The sequence below is a fragment of the Cetorhinus maximus genome, chromosome 7 (assembly GCF_964194155.1).
Source record: "Cetorhinus maximus chromosome 7, sCetMax3.hap1.1, whole genome shotgun sequence".
NCBI lineage: Eukaryota > Metazoa > Chordata > Chondrichthyes > Lamniformes > Cetorhinidae > Cetorhinus > Cetorhinus maximus.
Window position 1 is genome coordinate 17,580,997 of NC_135885.1, and position 26,302 is coordinate 17,607,298.

Here is a 26,302-nt window from a genome sequence, read left to right on the forward strand (position 1 = left end):
CCGGGACACTCCGCAGCTCGCCAATCAAAAAGCCGGGACACCTAGCAGCCCGCCAATCAAACAGCCGGGACACCCCGCAGTCCACCAATCAAACAGCCGGGACACCCCGCAGTCCACCAATCAAACAGCCGGGGCACCTCGCAGCCCGCCAATCAAAAATCCGGGACTCCCCACATTCCACCAATCAAACAGCAGGGACACCCCGCAGTCCACCAATCAAACAGCCGGGACACCCGCAGTTCACCAATCAAACAGCCGGGGCCCCTCGCAGTTCACCAATCAAAAAGCCGGGGCCCTTCACAGCCCGCCAATCAAACAGCCGGGGCACTTAGCCCGCCAATCAAACATCGCGGTGCAGCTCCAGAATCACCAATCATAGCGCTGCACCTCACAGCCCACCAATCACACCACGGGACTGCTCGCAACCCATCAATCACAATGCGCGGGATAGATCGAGGCTCGCCAATCACAATGCGCCTATTCCTGTCTCGCCAATCGCAATCTTGATTCAGGTTCACCACTAGCAATAACAATACAACCGGTGTAATTTTAGCCAATCACAGTGCTGGTTATCCATGCTCTGCTCCAATCATGGCCAAAAACGCCAGCTACCGTTGACCAATCACATTGCAGCAGGTATCATCTCCGCCAATCACAATGCCGGGAGGTCTTGCTCGCCATTCAATCCTCGCGGTAGTTGGGACCAGCAAATCAGAGTATGCCAAACGCGGGGCCCGCCAATCATGGTCGTTGGGTGCTAATCTGGCCAATCGAGAGGCAGATTTATGGTGTCAATCACCACAGACCCCCAGATTCACCAATCATCTTCACTATCTATGTTTCCAGCTGATGGATATTAGGTGCTGTGGGTCGAACTCAATAATCACTGACGGGGCTAAGACAAAAAAAATCAATGAAAAATCGCATTTGGCAGCTCTTACTACGATCCAACCAATCACGGATCAGCATCGAACACAGTTCGACCAATCGGATAAAAGGGGCTTGAATGAATTGCTAATCACAGCGCAGAACGCCGGGGCAATCGTTTCACCAATCAATGGCGAGATTTTGTCCGTATTCGCCAATCAGGGCGCAGAGGAACCCAAGGACCCTCAATTCACCAATCGGAGGCACTATTTCTCTTGTCACGTTGCAGAATGCCGGAACCCGAAATTCACCAATCGGTGATAAGCTTTTTCTCAGATTGACCAGTCACAGCGCAGAACACCCAAGCCAATCATGTACAGGATTTCGCTCATATTCACCAATCAGAACGGGGAACAGTCCCCGCTGGTTTGTGGGCCAACAATGTCAGGGGTCAAATGGAGTGGCAGAACATGTAACATGAAAGTTTATTTTATTTTTATTTACATTGCCCTTTACAGGGAGTGCCCTTTAAAAATAGGAAACTTTGGATATATTTGCTTCCTAAGTCTCTGATCCTAATTGCCAATTAAGAAGAGTCAAAATGTGTCTTAAGAAGGAAAAGGGTAATGAAACTGATCCTTAGTGTGACCAGGCAGTCTGGGGGAATTTCTTGTGGGTTTGCACCCAAGTCTGGTCAAAACAGCCATCCATGGTTCTCTTTTGCAGTGTCATGGCGTCCCCAGGGGTCATTATAGTTGAGGGTGTAAATAATATTATTTAAATTGAAAAATTTGCTTTCTTATAGTTTTCTTAGCCAAAGAGGCACTTTTGTTAGATGAGTCTTTGTCTCCCTTGTTTACATGAGGAACTACACAATGCGATGACCACTCATACAATTGAGGCTTTCCATCACCAGTAAATACCTCAGGACAGAAATTGAATAGCTGATCGTGAGAATGAATATTATTGAGTCTCGTAGTGCAGAAGGCCATTGGTCTATTGTGCCTGTTCTTTGAATGAGCAATCCAATTGGTCCACTCCTCTCCTACAGTCATAGAGGTCTACAGCACAGAAAAAGGCCCTTCGGCCCATCGAGTCTGCGCCGGTCAAACAAGTACCTAACTATTCTAATCCCATTTTCCAGTAATAGGCGCATAGCCTCGTATGCCATGGCATCCCAAGTTCACATCCAAATATTTCTTCAATGTTATGTGGGTTTTCCCTCTACCATCCTTTCAGGCAAAGAGTTCCAGATTCCCACCACCCTCTGGGTGAAAAATTCTTCCTCACATTCCCTCTAAAACTCCTGCTCCTTACCTTAGATCTATGCCCCCTGGTTACTGATCTTTCCACCAAGGGGCAAAGTTCCTTCCTATCTATGCCCTTCATAATTTTATACACCTCAATCATGTTCCCCCTCAATCTCCTCTGCTCCAGGGAAAATAACCCCAGTCTATCCAATCTCTCCTCATAACTAAAACTGCCCAGCCCAGGCAACATCCTGGTAAATCTCCTCTAAACTCTCTCTAGTGCAATCACATCCTTCCTATAATGCGAATTCCAGAACTGCATGCAATACTCTAGCTGTGGCTTAATCAGCGTTTTATACAGTTCCTCCTTGCTCTTGTATTCTATGCCTCGACTAATAAAGGCAAGTATCCCATATGCCTTCTTAACCACCTTATCTCCCTGTCCTGCTACCTTAAGGGACCAGTGGACATGCACACCAAGGTCCCTCTGATCCTCGTTACTTCCCAGGGTCCTACCATTCATCGTGTATTCCCATGCCTTGTTTGTCCTGCCCAAGTGCATCAACTCACACTTATCCGGATTAAATTCCATTTGCCACTGATCAACCCATCTGACCAGCCTGTCTATATCCTCCTGTAATCTAAGGCTATCCTCCTCACTCCTCACTATTTACCACCCCACCAATTTTCGTGTCATCTGCGAACTTACTGAGCAACCATGCTACATTCAAATCTAAATCGTTTATATATACCACAAACAGCAAGGGACCCAACACCGATCCTTGTGGAACCCCACTGGCCACAGGCATCCTGTCACAAAAACACCCCTTGACCATCACCTTGACCATTATAGCGTGACATTAGTCATCTCAATTTCTCTGCTCCTCTCACCCATTCTAACCTGTCTCTCTCTGAACTTACTGCACTCCGTTCTCTCAGGTCCAACCCTAACATTGTCATCAAACCTGCTGACAAGGGTGGTGCTGTTGTTGTCTGGCGCACTGACCTCTACCTCACGGAGGCTGAGCGTCAACTCGCAGACACTTCCTCCTACCTCTCCCTGGACCATGACCCCACCACTGAACATCAAGCCATTGTTTCCAGGACTGTCACTGACTTCATCTCCTCTGGAGATCTTCCTTCCACAGCTTCCAACCTGATAGTCACCCAACCTCGGACGGCCCGCTTCTACCTCCTACCCAAAATCCACAAACAGGACTGTCCCGGCAGACCGATTGTGTCAGCCTGTTCCTGCCCCACGGAACTCATTTCTCGCTATCTTGACTCCCTTCTCTCTCCCCTTGTCCAGTCCCTTCCCACCTACATCCGTGATTCCTCTGACACCCTACGTCACATCAACAATTTCCAGTTCCCTGGCCCCAACCGCCTCCTCTTCACCATGGACGTCCAATCCCTCTACACCTCCATCCCCCACGGGGATGGTCTGGTGGCTCTCCGCTTCTTCCTCGAACAGAGGCCCGAACAATCCCCATCCACCATTACTCTCCTCCGTCTGGCTGAACTTGTTCTCATACTGAACAATTTCTCCTTTAACTCCTCTCACTTCCTCCAAATAAAAGGTGTAGCTATGAGTACCCACATGGGCCCCAGCTATGCCTGTCTCTTTATGGGGTATGTGGAACATTTCTTGTTCCAGTCCTACTCCGGCCCCCTCCCACAACTCTTTCTCCGGTACATCGATGATTACTTTGGTGCTGCTTCATGCTCTCATCTGGACCTGGAAAAATTTATTAATTTTGCTTCCAATTTCCACCCCTCCGTTTTCACATGGTCCATCTCTGACACTTTCCTTCCCTTCCTTGACCTCTCTGTCTCAATTTCTGGTGACAGACTGTCCACCAATATCCATTAGAAGCCTACCGACTCCCACAGCTACCTCAACTACAGCTCCTCACACCCCGCTTCCTGTAAGGACTCCATCCCATTCTCTCAGTTCCTTCGCCTCCGTTGCATCTGTTCTGATGATGCCACTTTCAAAAACAGTTCCTCTGACATGTCCTCCTTCTTCCTTAACCGAGGTTTTCCACCCACGGTGGTTGACAGGGCCCTCAACCGTGTCCGGCCCATCTCCCGCGCATCCGCCCTCACGCCTTCTCCTCCCTCCCAGAAACATAATAGGGTCCCACTTGTCCTCACTTATCATCCCACCAGCCTCGGCATTCAAAGGATCATCCTCTGCCATTTCCGCCTACTCCAGCATAATGCCACCACCAAACACATCTTCCCTTCACCCCCCTTGCGGCATTCCGTAGGGATCGTTCCCTCCGTGACACCCTGGTCCACTCCTCCATCACCCCCTACTCCCCAACCCCCACCCACAGCACCTTCCCATGCAACCACTGAAGATGCAACACCTGCCCCTTCACTTCCCCTCTCCTCGCCGTCCAAGGGCCCAAACACTCCTTTCAAGTGAAGCAGCATTTCACTTGTACTTCCCTCAACTTAGTCTACTGCATTCGTTGCTCCCAATGCGGTTTCCTCTACATTGGAGAGATCAAACGCAGACTGGGTGACCGCTTTGCAGAACGCCTTCGGTCTGTCCGTAAGCATTACCCAGACCTCCCTGTCGCTTGCCATTTCAACACTGCACCCTGCTCTCATGCCCACATGCCTGTCCTTGGCTTGCTGCATTGTTCCAGTGAAGCTCAACGCAAACTGGAGGAACAGCACCTCATCTTCCGACTAGGCACTTTACAGCCTTCCGGACTGAATATTGAGTTCAATAATTTTAGATCATGAACTCTCTCCTCCATCCCCACCCCCTTTCCGTTTCTTCCCCCTCCTTTTTGTTTTTTCCAATAATTTGTCCTTTTGTCTGTGACATATTTTGGTTATCTCCACTTCTTGTGGCTTCTTGTCCCAACAACACCCCCCCCCCCACCCCCCAAAACCAGCTTATATTTCACCCCTTTCCTATTTTTACTTAGTTCTGTTGAAGGGTCATGGGGACTCGAAACGTCAACTGTGCTCTTCTCCGCCGATGCTGCCAGACCTGCTGAGTTTTTCTAGGTATTTCTGTTTCTGTTTTTGCCTTGACCATCACCCTCTGCTTCCTGTCACTCAGCTAATTCTGAATCCAATTTGCCTCTTTCTCAATAGCCCTGCAAAGTTTTCTTTTTCAGGTTTACCTGTTTTGAAAGTTATTATTAAAATCTGCTTCCAGCACGCTTTCGGACAGTACTTTCCAAATTATCCAAAAAAAAACTAGGGGGAAAGAAAACCTCTGGCTCTTCTGCCGATTCTGTTAAACCAAAGTTCTCTGATTACTGGCCCTCCTGCCAGTGAAAACAGTTTCTCCTTATTTTTTCTATCAAAACCCTTTATAATTTCTACGTTTCTGCTTTAAGGACAATTCCAGATTTTCTAGTTCTGATACACAGTAAGATGGCAATTTAGTTTTATTTTATGCTCCTTTTAGTTTGTGTCAGCTTTTGCTGGGATAATGAGCCATCAATCCCTTTGAAATGGAGACATGGGATAAATATCCAATTTCAGCACTCCAAGTGAAGGGCATTAACATTGGAATACATTGTGGGAATTCAGGTCCATGTTCCCCACTTCAAACTATTTGTCCATAAAATGAATGGATGAAACACACGCCTGAATGTTACTGGATCATCTGGAGAATTTTGAAAGATAGCACTTTCAACAGTAAAGCAATCCCTCTGCGCTGCATGAGAGCATCAACCTAGATTTTGTACTCTGGTCTCTGAAGTGGGATTCAAACCTGCAATCTGTTGACTGAGGTCTACTATTGAATCACATAGCATATGATGAGACTTGCTATCTGCACTGTTTAACAAGAACAGTCTGTGTAGGGATGACAGATAAGATGCTTAGAACTTCAGATTCGGTAGGAGAAGCATGAGCAAAGGCAAAGAGAGGTAGTGGTGTCTAATGTGAATAAAGATTTAAGGAGAGAGAGAATATGGTCAAGATGAAGTGCACACTGAACCAGATAGAGTGTGCTGCAATTCAGGCTTTCTCCCATACTTTGCTTGTGCACACAGCACAAATTAGAAAGGCCACTGGCTCAAATGAACCGAAACTCTTTGTTATGCACCATATCAATGAGATGGCATACTGCTGGACTAACAATTGCCCATTCCCTCAGCTCTTCACACTGGAAATTGCATGGGTTTCCTGCCACACTCTCTTGGTCTATCCTGAAAGGCGCAAAACCCCAAACTAAGGAGATATTGTTCAGGTTAAAACTAATAATCAAGTCATAAAGTTACACAGAAGCAGAAAAAGAGCAACAAGAAAGTAGTGGTACCAATTCCTTCAAACCAGCAAAAGATTGAATCAGACCACACTAAATATCTTCACAGTTGACAATCTGGAAGACCTTTAGGAGACACAAACTTTAGTTCACTTTCTTAAGGGATTCCTGGGAAGGGCCATGTTCCTAACTCTCTCCCCACTCATGATGGTCAATTTGATGCTGGACATTAGTGAAATCTTGCTGTGTGTGTATTGCCCCCCCATCAATGAGTTTCGTGCAAAAAATAACATAAGTCGCCTGTTCGACCTTGACACTACTAGCCTACCTAATTAATGTATGGGTAATGTTTAATCTGGTTGGTGCTACAACAATGCATCCTGACTTGACTACAGATTAAAGATCCTAATAGCACACCTTACTGTGTGTCAGGAAAAGAAAAGGTTCCATCCAATGCATTATCTGACCATTATCATATTATTGCTTGTGGGTTCTGGCTGTGTGCAAGTTGTCCGCTGAATTTCCTACATTACAACAGGAAGTGTACTTCAAAAGCACTTCATTGGCTAGAAAGCACTTTGGGATGTCCTTGGGTTATGAAAGGCGCTATATAAATGCAAGTCATTATTTTTAGTTGGTTCAAACACACCAAAGGTTTTCTCATTGAGGCAGAATAGAGCTTTGTTTCTGTCACAAGAGTCTAAGTAAAGGAATGGGGATGGTAGAATGAAGATTTCCTTCACTATGAATGGATATTCTAAACATGATGGGTATTGACTTAAAGGAAGATGAGATGAAACAAGAACAAGAAGATACTTTGGTGGGTTTGGGTATAAAGAACCAGGACAGGAAGGTTCAACTGGACCATTTATTAAGGAGGTGAAAGCTTGGAGACTGGAAACAATAAATACACTATGTAACAAGCGTAGTAACGCAGCATTATCCAATGAAAAATCCTGTTTCTTGATGGTAGATGAAGTACATTTTTATATTTTAGCACATTTTAATCAGCAGTAGGAAAACGATGTTATGAAAGATGAGAATCTGGATCAAGGTGAAAACAAGTAAGACAAGGAAGTGGGAAGGACATCTATATGTAGAATGGGGGAGATTTAGGAAATCTGTTTGGGGGGTTCTCACACACTATCTGAGGATGCAGTTCTTCTAAAGGGGGGCTAGTATTTGACAACTGTTAAAACTGATATACTTTTCTCACAGGAGCAATCGATCCCTTTCAATCTTTCATGTGTGGGGTTGAGTGTTCAACGATAGAGGATTCAGCATTGCTTAGTTTTCCATAAGGATACTTACTGATGCACAAGATTTACTTCAAGAGTATACATAAGTATGTCATGAAAATATAATAATTTTCATAATATTATTGTAATTTATTGTAAAGGGAGGTTAATAGTAGGGTTTGGATTAGTTTTCCTGTGTGTAGGTCTGTGTGTGGGGGGGTTTAATTGAAATACAGACAGCTCTGGGTGCTTTGATGTATCAGAAGGGAAACTAGGTTTGAAATGCAAAATACATAAACATGGTTGAAGCTTTAGAATGGGAGGTGTGAAGAACATTTGTATTTTTAGAGAAACCAGAGTTGTGAATTTCAAAGAGATAGTAAGGTGTTACAACTAACCAACAGAGGCTAAGCCAAACAGTGTGTTTATTTTTCCCAAAGATTACTGATACTATGAGTACTATGAAAGATTTATATTATGGAAAAAGTAAATTTGCAAAGACATATTGGAATAATGGGATTTACATTAAAAAGGGAGAAACCTGTATAAAGGAGATGAGCTTATGTATAAGAAGAAGGCATTCTAAGATCCAACAAGTGTGAAAAGCCTCTAGCCTCTATGTACCAAGCTGCTGTCTTCTGTCAAAGCTAGGAGAATTAATTTTAAATATGACTGTCCAGGATATTATATGCTTTGCCTGGGTCTGTTGAAATCTATGTTGTTTTGCTTTTGCCTTAACGGAGGTGTAACTGGGAGCTAGATTAATTAGGGAATTTAGGAGTTATCATAGTAGTAATTTGTAGACTTATGTATGTGCTTAAAATCATTTCTTTTATTAATAAATGTTTAATTTAGTTTTGTAAAACACCTCTAAGACTGTGGACTTATAACTACTGAATTCAAGGCACGTATCTCAAAATAAAAATAATCAGTGAGTCCCATCATGAATGCATTTCCTCATCCATTCCTCAAACTCTTGTTAAAAATTCTTATAGGGAAGACTGAAGGCTGCATGAGAACATAAGAAATAGGAGCAGGAGTAGGCCATTCAGCCCTTTGAGCCCGCTCCACCATTCAATGAGATCATGGCTGATCTTCTGCTTCAACAACATTTTCCTGCACTATCCCTATACCCCTAGATGTTTTTAATATGTAGAAACCTATCGATCTCAGACTTGAACATACTCAATGATTGAGCCTCCACAGCCCTCTGGGGCAGAGAATTCCAAAGTCTCACCACCCTCTGACTGAACAAATTCCTCCTCATCTCAGTTCTAAGTGACCTGCCCCTTTTTCTGAGACTGTGTTCCCTGGTCCTAGATCCCCCAGAGAGGGGAGACACCCTTCCTGCATCTACCCTGTTGAGCGCTGTAAAAATGTTGAATGTTTGAATGATATCACCCCTCATTCTTCTAAACTCCAGAGAATAAAGGCCCAGTCTATTTAATTGTTCCTCATAGGACAATCCCTCGAGGAATTAGTTTAGTGAATCTTCGCTGCATTCGCTCTATGACAAGTATATCTTTCCTTAGGTAAGAAGACCAAACCTGCACACAATACATCAGGGTGAGGTTTCACCAAGGCTTTATGTAATTGCAGTAAGAAATCTTTACTCCTATACTCAAATCCTCTTGCAATAAAGGCCAACACACCTTCTTAATTGCTTGCTGTTTCAGTGACTCGTGAACAAGGACACCCAAGTCCCTTTGAAGTTCAACACTTCCAAGCCTCTCATCATTTAAGAAATACTCTACCTTTCTGTTCTTCCTACCAAAGTGGATAACCTCACATTTCTCCACATTTTATTCCATCTGCCAATTTTTGCTCACTCATTTAACCTGTCCAAATCGCCTTGAAGCGTCTTTGCATCCTTCTCACAACTCATGGTCCCCCCTGGTTTTGTGACTGATTCAATCCCTCTCCCTGGTAACTGTCTAAGACTAAACCAGTCTGTTTGCAAACTTGGTGTCACATTTAACTCCAAGATGAGCTTCCAGTCACATATTCTTGCCAGCTCTCAGATTGTATATTTCCATCTCCTTAACATCCCCAACTTCACCCCTGTCTGAGCTCATCTGCTACTGAAACCCTTATTCATGCCTTTGTTACCTTTAGACTTGAGTACTCCAACACACGCTGGCTGGTCTCCCACATTCTATCGTCTGCAAATTTGAGGTCATCTAAAACACTGCACCCCTCACCAAGTCTTAGCTCACACAAAATTCCAATCTTCTATCATTCCTGTCCTCACTGATTTACATTGGCTCCCTGTCAAACAAATTCTTGATTTAAAAATTCTCAACTTGTTCTCAAGTTCCTCTATGATCGCATCCATTCCTATCTCTGTAATCTTCTCCAGCCCCACAACCCTCCGAGATAGTTATGAGGGGCAAAGATAGGGTAGACAGGAAGGAACTTTTCCCCTTGGTGGAGGGATCAATAACCAGGGGGGCATAGATTTAAGGTAAGGGGCAGGAGGTTTAGAGGGGATTTGAGGAAGAATTTTTTCACCCAGAGGGTGGTGGGAATCTGGAACTCATTGCCTGAAAGAGTGGCAGAGGCAGAAACCCTCATAACATTTAAGAAGTATTTGGATGTGCACTTGCGATGCCAAGGCATACAAGGCTATGGGCCTAGTGCTGGAAAATGGGATTAGAATAGTTAGGTACTTGTTTGACTGGCACAGACTCGATGGGCTGAAGGGCCTTTTTCTGTGCTGTAGACCTCTATGACTCTATAGTTGCATTCATGGCCTCTTGAGCATCTTTGATTTTAATTGCCCCACCATTAAGTGGCTGTCCCTTCAGCTGCCTAGATCCTAAGCTCTGGAATTCTCTCCCTACACCTCTCCACCTCATTTTCCTCCTTTGTAATTTTTTAAAGACATTTCTTAAAACTTACCTCTTTGACTAAGCTTTTGACCATCTGACCCTATATCTCCTTATATGGCTCAATGTCATATTTTGTATTATAATGCTCTTTGAAGCACTTTGGGACGTTTTATTACATTAAAGTTACTATGAAATATGCATTGTTGTTGTTGGTGTCTGCAGTGCATAGGAATGGTCACAGAACAGGACCTTACAAAACATTGCTATCATTTTCAACCATGCCAAGGAAACTCCCTTTATTTCCTCTCTTTGATCAAGATTTTCACTTAATTTGCTACCCTCCCTTCTGCACCCCTGCTAATTACTTGCCTCATAATCTTTTCCAATAGTCTCCAGCGTGGATACTTTGCCAAATGTTTTCTGAAAATTTATGCAAACCATAGCCATTGTAATTGCTCCATTCTCCATATCTGTTACCTCATCAAAGAACTCTTATTGGGTTTGCCCAGCATGATCTTCCTTTCTGAAATCCCTATCGGCCATTTCTATTTATTTTCTCTTCATCTAGATATTGAGTTATTTTGTCTTTAATAGCCGTTGTGGGGAGGTTACTGGCAATTATCATCAGTGACAGTAACTTGAGCATTTAGATAAGCATGAACTGATCAACAACAGTTAGCACGGATTTGTGGGGGGTAGGTCATGTTTGACTAATTTAGTTAAATATTCTGAGGAGGCCACAATGACGTTGTTTGGCGGGGGATGGGGGTGGTGGCGGATTGTCAATGGATGTTGCCTACATAGACTTCCACACAAATTATTAGCAAATTTTTAAATCTCATATTTGATCCCTTAATGGCCTCACCCCTCATATCTGTAACTCCCTCTTACTCTACAACCCTCTGAAATCTCCAACTCTGGCTTTTTGAGCATTGTCTACTCACTTAGCCCCCCCATTGGCAGCTGTGTCGTCACCATCTAGCCCCTCAGTACTAGAATTGCCCACCCAAAACCTTCCTGCGTCTCCACCTTTAAGACCCTCCTTAAAATTGATCACTTTGACTAGGTTTCATCACCTTTCCTAATTCCCCTTTTATATCATTGCCTTTGTCAATTTTCATCAGGCTCTGCCTGTGAGTAATCTTAGAGATGAATTTCTAAGATTAGAAACTTTTATCTATGTTAGAGATACTATCTAAATGAAAATTGTGGGTGTGTTGACGGACTATTTGGTGTTTAACTTACATCCTAGAATCATCAACTTGTTTACAAACAAGCTCTGATGAAAGGAGTCAAATTGAAACTTTAACTGGAATAATCTCTCCATAGATGCTGCCTGACATACTGCATAATTTCTGCATTTATTTCAGTGTAATGTGTGATTTAATCACAAGGACTGCACAAAGGTTATAAAACAATCTTCATTTATTCCACTGCAATCATAGCAGCATCAACCCTCAAGGGAAAGTCTAACTCCAAGAAACAAACTTATTTACAGAGAATATTCACTGCAGATGCTTTAGATCTCAGTCCTATTTGGGGCCTCAGCTCTTCAATGCAATCACTCACCAGGCTTGTTCTGCTGCCCAGCTCCTGGCTACAGTCCTGTTCCCTCACACTCTTTCTTCTGAGGCTTCCCAGACTCAGGGCTGCTGCCAGTCAGTTTGATTAGATTGCTAATTCCCTTCTTGGCTCCCCAGCCACCCTGAGACTTAAAGTTGCCACCACACTGCCACTCACAAGCCTTGGATTAGTCCTTGCTGCTTTCTCCCTCAAGTCATGGCATCTGGCTCCGCCTCTCAGCTTTCAAAGGCACTGCTCCATGCAGGGGGTGCCCGCAGGGGCCAACCAGTTCCCCTGCTCTGTGCCCCTCCCAACATTGCCACCTGCTGGAAGGATGCCCCACTTCATCAGATTTCGAGCATCCACAGTATTTTGCTTTTACTTGTAGCACAAAACCAATATCGTCCAATCCAAACCTTGATTCATGACACATGCCCAAGACGGCAAGCTGACTTCCCGCCCTGTCAGACTGGAAGCAAATGTGCCCACCGTGAAAGAATAAAGAAGTGACAAAAACAGTTGTAAGTTGGGGGCTTTATCAAGTGTAGAGCAGCTAATTTGCAAGAATTCAGAATTTGAAACACTGTGATTGCAAAGCAAAAGGGAAAACTGTGCATTCATATAGCGCCTTTCAAGTCCTCAGGACCTCCCAAAGTGCTTTACAGCCAATGCAGTGCTTTTGAAGTGTAGTCACTTGTAATGTAGGAAACTTGGCAACCGATTTGTGCACAGCAAGCTCTCACAAACAACAATGTGATAATGACCAAATAAATTGTTTTTCTTGCGATATTGATTGAAAGATAAATATTGACCAGGGCATGAGGGCTAACTCCCCCTGCCCTTCTTTGACATAGTGTTATGGGCAGTGAGATGGTAAACGTTTTGCAAAAAAAAAAATTTAAATCTACTTAAAACAAGCACCAGGGAAAAGCGTTGCCTCTTTAAGCGCGAAGCGGTCTTTGTGCTAAAAGAGTCTCCTCCTTTCTTTCCCCGCCCCTTCCCTCCGATCCTACGCAGTATTGACAAGTGCTCAAATCACTGAGGTTATACACATACACACACAGAGAGAGAGAGACAAACAGGCGAGTTTCGGTGGCAATGGAGATCGTAAGCAGCAGCAGCCGGGACTGGGGGGCTCCAGTCTGCGGCGTCAAGAAGCCCCTGTTCGTCGTCTTCTGGCTGCTAAGCCTTTGGGTTCGGCGGTGCCGGGCAGACAGCGCCATGGAGGAGATCGCCACCGAGAAAGAGGCGGAAGAAAGCCACCGGCAAGACAGCGCTAATCTGCTGCTCTTCATCCTGCTCCTTACGCTCACCATCCTGACCATCTGGCTCTTCAAACACCGGCGCTTTCGTTTCCTCCATGAGACTGGGCTGGCAATGATATATGGTAAGAATACATATTAATTTATCCTTTCAAAGATAATAAATGCATCAAAAAGGAGCCCTTGGACTTGGAGGCTGGCTCCATTGTCATTGCACACGTGCTGTAACAATTTAGAACCATGTGAATACAATGTATCTGTTTTAAGATTCTAATGTATTTATTTCGATTCAGCCTGGAATGTCATGTTGCTATTTCAATTGTGTTTTTTTTTCGTGTGTGGGGGAATTGGACTGAAACTGACAAGAGTCTTAAAACCTAACCTGCCTGGGTGGCTTTAAGCCCCGCCCCTATTCGCCCCTACCGCCTACGATTGGTTCGCTGGGTCTCAGCCGCCGCTCTGATTCGTCAGTTGACCAACGTCAATCATTTCCGCGTGCCCCTTGGCTGGTTCCAAGTTAGGTTGCCCCAGTTGCTGCATCATAGTTGCCCAGAGCTACTGAAATCTCTTCATACTCTTGTTTATTAATAGACCTTTTTAAAAATAAATAGCATGGTTTGGCTAGGAAGCTGGCAGGTTTGCACCATATGTTCAACCTTTTTTTTTAAAGGAATAAACTTGTTCTGTCTGCTCATTATTTCTTATTTTTGTAAACGTTTAACAAAATCTCTCCAGGATTTAAGAAACCCGAAATATTTTTGGTGGCTCTCATATATTTCCTTCACTTTATTATATATATAATATATATATATATATATATAAAAATGCAATTGCCTGCATTTGTGTTGGGCTGAATAAATAAGACTTATAATGTTAGCAAATTGTCATGGACTGATATACCATTTCCTGTGAAGCAGAATTGCTCGGCTGAACCAGCAGGTATGCTGGTGGTAGATTAGACTATGGAAAAGCAGGCCTGATTTAATGAGTGGCGAATTTGTGGCGATGCAGCATGTTAGAAGGCAAACACGAAAGATTAATGGGATTGTGAAGCATAGGTTGAATTATTTTAATTTTTTCCAAATCCAGCCCCTGCCAAAAAAAATCTAGAGATAACAGCAGGATCAGCTGCATCTGGAAAGGAGGAAAATATTTTTTTTTATTCATTCATGGGATGTGGGCTTCGCTGGCTCCATCCCTAGTTGCCCTTGAGAAGGTGGTGGTGGTGGTGGTGAGCTGCCTTCTTGAACCACTGCAGTCCATGTGGTGTAGGTACACCCACTGTGCTGTTAGGAAGGGAGTTCCAGGATTTTGACCCAGCGGCAATGAAGAAACGGCGATATTTTTCCAAGTCAGGATGGTGTGTGGCTTGGATGGGAACTTCCAGGTGAAGGTGTTCCTGTGTATCTGCTGCCCTTGTCCTTCTAGATAGTACTAGTCGTGGGTTTGGAAGGTGCTGTTGAAGGCCCATAGCCTTTGCAGTATACAGTGCTTTCAGCCGTTTCTACATATCACGTGGAGTGAATCGAATTGGCTGAAGACTGGCATCTGTGATGCTGGAGACCTCTGGAGGAGGCTGAGGGGAGTTAACGTTTCAGATAAAGACTCAATTGGCCTATACCCAATGGAGTTTAGAAGAATGAGAGGTAATCTTACTGAAAGCTTTAAGATCCTAAGGGGACTTGATATGGTGGATGCTGAAAGGATGTTCCCACTTGTGGGTGAGACCAGAGCTAGGGGCCATAGTTTAAGAATATGGGATATCCCTTTTAATACAGAGTTGAGGAGATTTTGTTTTTCTCTGAGGGTGGTTAGCCTGTGGAATTCTGTTCCCCAGAAAGTGATGGAGGCTGAGTCATTGAATTTATTCAAGGCAGAGTTGGACAGATTTTTGATAGATAAGGGAGCCAAGGGTGATGCAGGGCATTGGATGAAGTAAGGCGAGTTAAGGTCATAACCAGATCAGCCATGATCTATTGAATAGCGGAGCAGGCTAAAAGGACCAAATGGCCTACTCCTGCTCCTCGAACCTCCAGAGACAGGATCAGTTTGGCTCAGTTGGGAGCATTGGGATTGGATGGGTATGAGCTGGGGATCCACAACAGGACTTGGTCCTGGCTGTTACTCCAGTGTACAAAGGGAGGGGTGCTTCATCAGAAGGGCTATTCTTTGGTTGACACATTAAATCAAGGTCTTGCCTACTTGTTCAGGCAGGCTTGAATGAACCCATGACACGACTGAAAAAGAGACAGAGTTATCACGGTTTCTTGGCCAAAATCCCTCCTTTGATCTGCAGTAGCAAAAAAATAGATGGACTGGCCATTCATTGCATCATGTGCTGGCACCAAATAGCTGCAGCACTTCCATATATAACAACCCTGAACTCCAAAAAATGTAATTCATTATGTGAAGTGTTTCGAGATGTTGAAATGCGATGAGGCACGATATAAAGTTGAGTGTTTGCATTTCAGATTTGCTTTTTTTTTTCTCCTGTCACCACTATTGCTGATCTCAAAAATCTTTACACACATTAGTCTGTGTTTCTATAAGATACGTTTAACAAAGTAAGCAAATAATCATTCGAGAAAATAAGATGCTTTTGATAAGTTTTAGAGGAGCCGGCATTTGATTGGAGTGAGGCAGTCTAAGCCAAAAACAAAAAAAAAACACTCTCACTTTGTAACACTTCAATACTGGGTAAGTTGTTTGCCCTTTCAGAGAGTCAGAAAGCGATAAGATGGGTTGGGAGGCCACTTTCTATGCTGCAAATTTCCAGGGTCTCATTCTTTAGTTATGTTCGTAATTAGGGTATCTCAGGCAGTATCATTTTCAAATACACAATGGCACTTGGTGATCTGTTTGTGCAGAATGACCACCTTGCTCTACACAAGGAGTTTGGGACCCTTGCATGCTTTCTTCAAAAGAAACTCCCGTCACAGGCCAGCTTTTACATTTCATAAAAGTTATACTGTCTAATCTCAGGGGGTATGCTATTCCAGTGTGCAACTGCATAACAGGTGCATGTGATGCTCTTCTGCAGCAAATAGACTGAGTAATTACTAAGTGTGGTGCTGTTCAGCTGGAAAAATACATGCTTGTTGTTATGTTAGATTTTCCTCTAGATTTGGAAGGGTTTATTGAATTGAGGAGAGTATCTGTACCTTTCCTTTCCCTCAATGGTATCCTCATCTGTCCTGAGAGTGCATTTTTTTTCCCTTTGCCTGTTTTTAATATTTCAAGAATTGGGAGTAAATGGTCTGCATCCCCACACCTCTTGATTGGTTGGAGTGGTTTGATATGATAAAGGTGTTTTCAGCAAAATGTTGCAGGAGTAAACTTGACACGACACGCGCTATACTCGACTTTCAAAGCTGCTTTGTAGGGAAATAAATATTATACCTTGCAAAACAGAATGTAGATGTATGTCCCTTTACAAAATGTAGAAAATGCATTCTGTATGTTTCAACTGGGTTTATTCATGGATCAGGGTGAAGATGGTTTGAAAGGTGAGCTACCAAGTTGGAATCATTATGTTCTTGGAAAGAGGGAGGCTGAAACACTGCATTTTAACACTGTTGTCTATTTATAATGGGGAGGGCCAAGTGCAGGAGGTAGCAAGTAGAAATTAAGCTAATTGTAAGAATCCTTGGTTTTAAAATGATTTTAAACACCTTGCGTTTAACACTTGGGTTTAAGCTGTGACGTTTTTAGTTTTTAACTGATCGTCTGTGGCTTGCTGCAGCTTTCACTTTCTCCTGTGGAAAGTCTGAACTAATAGCAGTAACTTTTCTCGCATTAGATTAAAATTCCCTCTGATTAGACTCAGAAGTCTCATGAAGTGCGACAAAATTAGCTTTGTGACATATTTACAGCAGATTGCCCTCGGTGTGGTGTATTGTTCACAGAAAGTTAGAGGATAGTCTGTGCCTCTATCTTTCCTCTTTTCAAGTGCTCTTATGTCTCCTCCTTTCACTCGATGTCTATTTTAGTCTGATTGCACTTTGGTGAAGTACTCCTGGAAGTTTTACTGTGTTTAAGGCACTATATACATGCAAGTTGTTTTATAACAGAAGGGGTAATATGTCCTGATCAGGGGCCACAGATTTACAGTGACTGAGTAAATCAAATTGTGTTTTTATTGAGGGGGCTTCTGGGGATTTCTTCGGGGTTCGGGGGGGAGGGTTTGCGAGGTGGTGGATGGTGATGGGGGAATGAAAATTGAAATGGCATGTGCAATCAACGGCCTTCATTATTTTTATTCATAAATGAATAGCCACTGTTTTATATAATATATTTCTTTCTGTTCTAGTTAGTTTTTACCCTCGAATATTTTTGTTTTTAAAAACTGAGGATGTACAGTAAAATGGGGGAGGTGGTGGTATATTGGTATTGTCACTGGGCTAGTGTTCCAGAAGACCCAGGGTAACCCTCTGGGGACCTGGGTTCGAATCCCACCACGACAGATGGTGAACTTTGAATTCAATAAAAGTCTGATGATGACCACAAAGCCATTGCTGATTGTCGGAAAAACCCATCCTGTTCACTAATGTCCTTTTGGGAGGGAGATCTGCTGCTCTTACCTGGTCTGGCCTACATGTGGCTCCAGACCCACATCACTGTGGTTGACTCTCAAATGCCCTCTGAACAGGGCAGTTAGGGATGGGCAATGAATGCTGACCTACCCAGAGACGCCCACATCCCATGAACGAATAATTTTTAAAAGCAGTACCAGGAAGGAGAGGCCTTTATGGTTTCTTAACATACAATAAGAAAGAGGGGCAGGAAGAGGCCATTCAGCCTTTTGAACCTGCTCTGCCATTCAATGAGACTATGGCTGATTTACTTGAATACCATTTCCTACAGTATCCCTGTACCCTTTGATGTTTTTTACATGTAGAAATCTATCGATCTCAGTCTTGAACGCACTCGATGACTGAGCCTCCACAGCCCTCTGGGGCAGAGAATTCCAAAGATTCACCACCCTCTGAGTGAGGGAATTCCTCCTCATCAGTCCTAAATCACGTGTTTCTTATTCTGAGACAGTGTCCCCTGATTCTAGACCCCACCCAGCTAGGGGGAACATCCTTTCTGCATCTACCCTGTCGGGCCCTGTAAGAATTTTGTATGTTTGAATGAAATTGCCTCTCATTCTTCTGAACTCCAGAGAATAAAAGCCCAGTCTATTTAATCTTTCCTCAAAGGCCAATCCCACCATCCCAGGAATTAGTCTGGTGAACCTCCGTTCCACTCCCTCTATGGCTAGTATATCTTTCCTTAGGTAAGGAGACCAAAACTGCACACAATTCACCAGGTGCCTTCTCACCAAGGCTGTATATAATTACAGTAGGACATCTTTACTCCTATATCCAAATCCTCTTGTAATAGAGGCCAACGTATCATTTGCCGCCTTTTAGCAGAACTGGTGAGGGGTTCTAGACCTGGACTTTCAGAATCACTGTGGATTTGGTAGTATAAGGGTGTGGATTTTTGGAACTGATGAGGTATAGCAGAACAGCAGCACATGTTCCTGTGTTTTGTTAATACTGGGGTTTGGGGGATCTGAGTAGAGGGAGTTAAGATGTGTGGATTTGGCTCGCTGATGGATGCCTGAAGCCTTCCAGCAACACCAGGCAAGCGGTCCTGTATCTGACTACACTAAGGGGGCCGTGGGATCAGCTGAGTTGTTTGCGTAAGTTTTTCAAATCTTTGTGAATGGCCAATCTTTCTGTCAATCATAAAAACTTCCAGAAATTACTTCAGGAGAAAAAAGAATTCTCCAAATGATGTGTCCCAGAGTATATATTTTTAATAAGAACCTGAACATCAAACGTGTTACCCATGGACAACAACAACTTGCATTTACAAAGTTCCTTCAGTAAAATGTCCCAAGGCACTTCACAGTACTAAACAACAGACAAAGTTTGACATCAAGCCACATAGATGTTACGACAGATGGTCAAATGCTTGGCCAAAGAGGTAGGTTTTAAGGAGGGTCTTAAAGGAGGAGAGCAAGGAAGAGAGGTTTATTGAAGAAATTCCAGAGTTTAGTGCCTAGGCAGCTGAAGGCATGGCTGCCAGTGGTGGGCAATGGAAATTGGGGTGAAGAATTGTAGGAGTGCAGAGATCTCAGTTGGATGAAGTCACAGAAATAGGGAGGGATGAGACCATTGAGGGATTTGAATACAAGGATAGAGCTTTTAAAATCTAATTTTTTTTAATGTCTAAGAACAACAATTGTACCCAGCTCCTGGCATTTTCTACTCAACAACAAATAATAGTATTTCACTCATCCACAGTGGCTGTATATACAAGTCATAGGTGAATACTGCTTTTTCAAATCGTGGACCTAAACAATAGGGCAGTATCTCAATCTCTGTTTGTGTGTCTCTCTGCTTGGTATGCTTTTTGGGAAAAAAAGTGAACAATTTTTATAATTTTTTTTAAATTGGAAACCTCCTTAAATTTAGTGTAGTCAAATCAATTTCAAAAACACAGCGACAGAATTGTTGTCAAGCGGTATCAGATATCTTTTTCCCAGAGAAATAAATGTTTCAAATTTTAAACGTGAGCAAAAGCTGCCACTGTTGTGTAAGCAATCATATTTAAGTCACTCTTAGCCGAGTTAATCACTCTCTTACACATTGGCTTATAATTGTAGTCAGTTAAACTAAATACCTGACACTGCATATAATGGGCAGCTGATCTGATAAGACCTGTTTTACCCCATGATCTGAATTTCTAGCCCACTGTTCGTTTAAAAAATATATTAATTTAAACTTGAATAGATCTTGTGAATGTAATCGTTTTGCCTTTCTTCAAATAATTTTTGATAAGCCACTAAACAGTAAGAAAGTGTTGTCCAAGCTAGGCTGTAGGAATTCTATTAATGTATCCTGGAAATTTTTTAAGCGTACCTCATACTCTGATTTCTTGATTCTCCCACATCCAATGAGCCACAGCGATGAACGAAAACACCATGTCTAAACTTCTGGGGGGAGGCGCGAAGGCTTTCAAATTAAAACCATGTTCGAGGTTAATCGGAGACACGAGGCAACTTTCTAATTTAGTTCTAGCATGTTATTTTTAAATGTCTTGCTATAAATCTTATTTTGGATATATGAAATTTCAGTTACTGAAGAGAAGGTGACCTTTGCATTGAGATCTCCTCTTGGCCAATCAATAACGAAGAAGGTGAACCAATCAGATGAACCCGCCAGGATTGGCAGTTTTAAGCTTAATACTCTGAAGTTTTTGATTATTGGTTTTCTAGCCACTTTCCCACTTTGGTTTCCCAAGCTCCCTTCCTCCCTCTATTCTGATTTGCTGCTTTTGAGACAACAAATAGGGATAGCCAAAGTGTGATGTTACACAGTAGAAACTGTGAACAGATCCAAAGCTTTCAAAATAAAGTAGATTTTAATTACTTGTTTGGATTACACCGTTAGTGCTCTGTTGAAGGAGGAAAAAAATTTGCTTCAAAGTCTTGAGTTGAATTTACTCTTGGGCCCAATAATGCCATGACAGTTGAGAAGATTCATTTGAAGGAAGTGAGCATTGTCCCTGCTGACCTTTCATATAACGTGACTCATCACTAATTGAACAGAATTATTCATTGATTCAATGGGAGTGTGAAACACTGATGATTTAATTCTGTAGCACTGTTGTGGATGATTTCATGTTGCCTGATGCAGTTGGCTGAAAGAAAGGAGGAGACAGTACTACTCCCAAAACATTGATCAGAATTTTCACACAATCCTACAGGTTACATAGGGATGCAGCTGTGCAATGACAGGTATACATTTTCTTCCTATATTTATCTTGTTAAAATCCTGAACCAGGTTTTTTTTTTAAAACCTCCAGGAGTTTGTTGGAATAGTGAAGTCCAAAGGGATGGATGAGGGTTTCAGCAGGAGGTGAGCGAAAAACCTTGTGTCGCTAGTAAGTGAAGCCAATGATGCTCTGGATAAATGGGGATATAAATAAACAGGACACCAAAAAAGAAATATACATAACATGTGACAAGATGTTTCAAAAGTACCTATGTTCTTGAACTAAAACCTGAGGAAATAGCTGTGCCTGAGGCTGCACATGTGACCCTAAAGCTAGCGTAGCAGTCTTCAAACTGTGGTCTCTAGAGACTTTCGGGGGGTGAGGGAGCTGTTCGTGAAGCAATGTGAAAGCACTTATGAAGCACGGCTGACTTTGCAAGTGGGAAACTGCCCAGGGTGCGTTGACTTGGGAGATTGTGGTGTAGAGTAAGTGAATGAGCAGCAGCCGGAGGCAGGTTGGTGTGAGGGAGGAGCAGAATGCGGCAAACACCACGCCAAGGATGGACAGGCTCTGCAGTGAGAAGCAGGCACAGCCATCTCACTGCTATCTGTAAGTATAAACCTGTTTTCCTAAAGGCATTATTAAAACATGTTACACGCAGCACTTTCATGTTATGAATATTATATAGTATAATTTAGATGGTGGAGGGTCTATGATGACTAATCCATTTGAAAGGGAATTTTTCAACCAGAAAATTTTGAGAAATGCTGCTCAAGCAAAGGCATTTTATTCATTTATGGGATGTGTGCATTGCTGGCTAGGCCAGCATTTATTGCTTGAGAAGGTGGTGGTGAGCTTCCTTTTCGAACCACTGCAGTCCCTGTGGTGTAGGTACACCCACAGTGCTGTTAGAGAGGGAGTTCCAGGATTTTTGCCCAGTGACATTGAAGGAATGGCGATATATTTCCAAGTCAGGATGGTGTGTGGCTTGGAGTGGAACTGCCAGGCGGTGGTGTTCCCATGAATCTACTGCCCTTGTCCTTCTAGATTGTAGTGGTCGTGGGTTTGGAAGGTGCTGTATAAGGAGCCTTGGTGAGTCTCTGCAGTGGATCTTGTAGATGGTACAAACTGCTGCCACTGTCGGTGGTGGAGGGAGTGAATGTTTGTGGAAGGGGCGCCAATCAAGTGGGCTGCTTTTTCTCGAGGGTTTGAGTGTTGTTGGAGCTGCACTCATCCAGGCAAGTGGAGAGTATACCATCATACTCCTGACTTGTGCCTTGTAGATGGTGGATGGTCTTTGGGGAATCAGGTGGTGAGTTCCTAGCCTCTGATCTGCTCTTGTAGCCACAGTATTTGTATGGCTAGTCCAGTTCAGTTTCTGGTCAATGGTAACCCTCAGGATGTTGATAGTGGAGCATTCAGCGATGGTAATGCCATTGAATGTCAAAGGGTGATGTTTAGATTCTCTCTTGTTGGAGATGGTCATTGCCTGGCACTTGTGTGGTGCGAATGTTACTTGCCACTTGTCAGCCCAAGCCTGGATATTGTCCAGGTCTTGCTGCATTTGGACATGGACTGCTTCAGTATCTGAGGAACCGCGAATGGTGCTGAACATTGTGCAAACATCAGCGAACATCCTTCCATCTTAAGCTCAGAAGTGGGGAATGTCATTGATGAAGCAGCTGAAGATGATTGGGCCTAGGACACTACCCTGCAGTGATGCCCTGGAACTGAGATGATTGACCTCCAACAACAACAACCACCTTCCTTTGTGCTAGGTATGACTCCAACCAGTGGAGAATTTTCCCCCTGATTCCCATTGACTCCAGTTTTGCTCGGGCTCCTTGATGCCACACTCGGTCAAATGCTGCCTTGATGTCAAGGGCAGTCACCTTCACCTCTCCTCTGGAGTTCAGCTCTTTTGTCCATATTTGAACCAAGGCTTTATTGAGGTCAGAAGCTAAGTGACCCTGGTGGAACCCAAACTGAGCATCAGTGAGCAGATTATTGCTGAGCAAGTGCCGCTTGATAGCACTGTTAATGACCCCATCCATTACTTTACTGATGATGGAGAGTATACTGATGGGGCAGTAATTGGCCAGGATTGATTTGACCTGCTTTTTGTGTACAAGACATACCTGGGCAATTTTCCACATTGCTGGGTAGATGCCTGAGTTGTAGCTGTACTGGAACAGCTAGGCTAGGGGTATGGCAAGTTCTGGAGCACAAGTCTTCAGTACTACTGCTGGAGCATTGTCAGGGCCCATAGCCTTTTGCAGTGTCCAGTGCCTTCAGCCATTTCTTGATACCACGTGGAGTGAATCGAATTGGCTGAAGACTGGCATCTGCGATGCTGGGGACCTCCAGAGGAGGCCAATGTGGGTTATCCACTCAGCACTTCTAGCTGAAGATTGTTGCGAATGTTTCAGCCTGTGTTTTGCACTGATGTGCTGGGCTCCTTCTCCATCGAGGATGGGGATATTTGTGGAGCCTCTTCCTCTAGTGAGTTGTTTAATTGTCCATCAGCATTCATGACTGGATGTGGCAGGATTGCAGAGCTTAGATCTGATCCGTGGGTTGTGGAATTGCTTAGCTCTGTCTATCACTTGCTGCTTGGCACGCAAGCAGTCCTGTGTTGTAGCTTCACCAGGTTGACACTTCATTTTTAGGTATGCCTGGTATACTCTTCATTGAATCAGGGTTGATCCCCTGGCTTGGTGGTAATGGTAGAGTGGGGGATATGCTGGGCCATGAGGTTACAGATTGTGGTTGAGTACAATTCTGCTGCTGCGGATGACCCACATTGCATTATGGATTGAATTGCTAGACCTGTTCGAAATCTATCCCATTTAGCACGGTGTTAGTGCCACACAACATGATGGAGGGTATCCTCCAATGTGAAGATGAGACTTAGTCTCCACAAGGACCGTTTGGTGGTCAGTCCTACCGATACTGTCATGGACAGATGCATCTGCGACAGGTTAGTGAGGATGAGGTCAAGTGTGGGACATTATCTGTAAGATATGATTCCATGAGGATGACTATGTTAGGCTGTTACTTTTCTAGTCTGTGAGACAGCTCTCCCAATTTTGACACTAGCCCCCAGAAGTTAGTCAGGAGGACTTTGCAGTGTTGACAGGGCTGAGTTTGCCGGTGTCGTTTCCAGTGCCTAGGTTGATACTGGGTGGTCTGTCCAGTTCCATTCCTTTTGAATGACTTTGGTACGGTTTCATACAGCTGAGTGTCTTGCTAGGACATTTTAAGAGTCAACCACATCACTGCGAATCTGGAGTCACATGTAGTCCAGACCAGGTGAAGATGGCAGTGAACCGGATGGATTTTTACAACAATCGACAATGGTTTCATGGTCATGATTTGACTTTTAATTCCAGATATTTACTAAATTCGTCTGCCGTGGTGGGATTCGAGCCCAGGTCCCCAGAGCATTACTCTGGGTCTCAGGATTGCCAGTCTAGTGACAATGCCACTATGCCACCGAATCCCCTCATACCAAATGTTTCTCTGCTGCCCCATCCTCTCCAGGAATTGAAGGATATGGGACACAGACTGCTAAATGTTCACTGCTACAGTCCCCTGCAACGTATATATTTTGGCCAGAATTCTAAAAATCTGAGTTGTTTTTCAAAGGAATCAGAGTAGTGTTATTGGCACTTTGTCAAAATCCACACGGATGTGAGCTTTGTCAGGAAGAGGATGAAAAGAGTGGGCTGCAGTCCTCTGTTTTTTAAAAATCTGTCTACGGATTAATCCCGTTTCCCAGGCAGTTTGAAGTAAAGTGTGGGAGCCACAAGTAGGGTGCAGGAAGGCACAAAAAGCCCGATTAAGGGATCAACCCTGCTATTATTTTAATACGATACTTTTTAATATAAAGAAACTTGCTTAAAATTGTGTGTGCATATTAAAAGATTTAAAAAATGAATTGTGTGATTCATATCTAATTAAAACCTAGCCTGCCACCACCATTGCACTTGTGCTTATCAACACTGAGACTGAATGTATTTTATACTTTTGTCAGGTTATTTTTCACTGCCCAGCAATAAAATACATTTTCCAATTGTCAGCAAGCTACTTGATACCTAATCACAGCTTCTTGATTTATTTCACTTCCTCTTCTCTGCTATGGCCTTGGTACTGCCTTGCAGCCTGGGCCTCTGTTTCTCCTTTTAAGTAAGACACTTGTGATAGCTCCTGCCAGGAGTCCCAACTCTGGCTCTCCACTAACCAAGAACCATGAATGATGCTGCTGGAGTGGCCTGATTTACAAATGCAGTTCTTCACATGACAATCTCCCAATCTCAGCTCTGCTATTGGGCTGGGTTACTACAGAAAGGGAAGATTTGAAGGTCAAACCTCTTATTCCAAAACTTAACCCCTTAACCACCTTAAAAACGATTTCAAGCCAGGCCCAGGAGTCAAGTTTCTGCTAGTTTCATCAGCGCAATCGGGGGTGAAAGTGGCTGAACCGACAGCAAGAATTGGGGAATGTTATAGGTAAGTTGCATCAAGTGTTTAAAAAAAAATTTCTGCTATCTTTAATGCCCGAAACCAGCCCCCAATAAATTTTATAGACAAAATGTATGAGAAAGATGATCTGTTAAATGCATATGTGGCATGGTCAGGCTTTGATAAATTTAGAAGGAAAGCAGGTTATTCTATAGAAGAGCTTATCATGGAATTTAGCAGGTTACCTGCAAGATTGCAGAAATTCTATTTGGAGACCCTTGATTCAGTGCTTGCTTTCAAGTTGTTGGATTGTGCTGAAGTATCGAGGCTCCTGGTCTTGACTAGAGTTAGATTCTCAAAAAGGGAAATGCTTTAGGAACAGATGTCCGAAGCTTTGAAACAACTTCGAGGAAACATTCACTCACGGCATCAATGGGACCTTCAGCGGTAGCAGAAACGGTGGAGGATTCAATGCTGGGGCAAACATCAATACGAAAGAAGAAGCACAAATGAAAGGAATAAGGATAGAGGCACTTCTGGTAGCTCTGACAGATATCAGAAATTGGGTAACTATGGCAGGAGAATGAACCCCAGGAATGGACAACAGATGTTTCAAATGTGACTTGAAATATCATTTATGCGATGGATTGTCCAAAATGGAATAGCGGGGTTTTTGAAGTGACACGTGAGGTGGAAGGTTTGAAAGGGCAAGATGACAATATTGACCAGTCAGGAGGAATTGTACTGGTCGCCAGAAGCTTTAGCCTGGAAATAGGTGTTCTAGTTGTGGGCTCATTCAATTGTGGACGTCCAC

At 43.5% G+C, this 26,302-nt stretch overlaps 2 protein-coding genes across 3 annotated transcripts in view; one reads left to right on the plus strand and one right to left on the minus strand.

Moving 5' to 3' along the window:
• LOC144682622 (PI-PLC X domain-containing protein 1-like) overlaps window positions 1–26,302 on the minus strand; it is a 705,325-nt gene that overhangs the window by 243,121 nt on the left and 435,902 nt on the right. The window lies entirely within an intron of this gene.
• The window catches only part of slc9a7 (solute carrier family 9 member 7), a 152,237-nt gene continuing 138,934 nt past the window's right edge, over window positions 13,000–26,302 (plus strand). For both annotated transcript variants that reach the window (XM_078545120.1, XM_078545121.1), the window contains exon 1: window positions 13,000–13,379. In XM_078545120.1, the coding sequence (XP_078401246.1) occupies window positions 13,091–13,379 (289 nt within the window). In that variant the 5' untranslated portion in view covers window positions 13,000–13,090. The remainder of the gene's footprint in view (window positions 13,380–26,302) is intronic.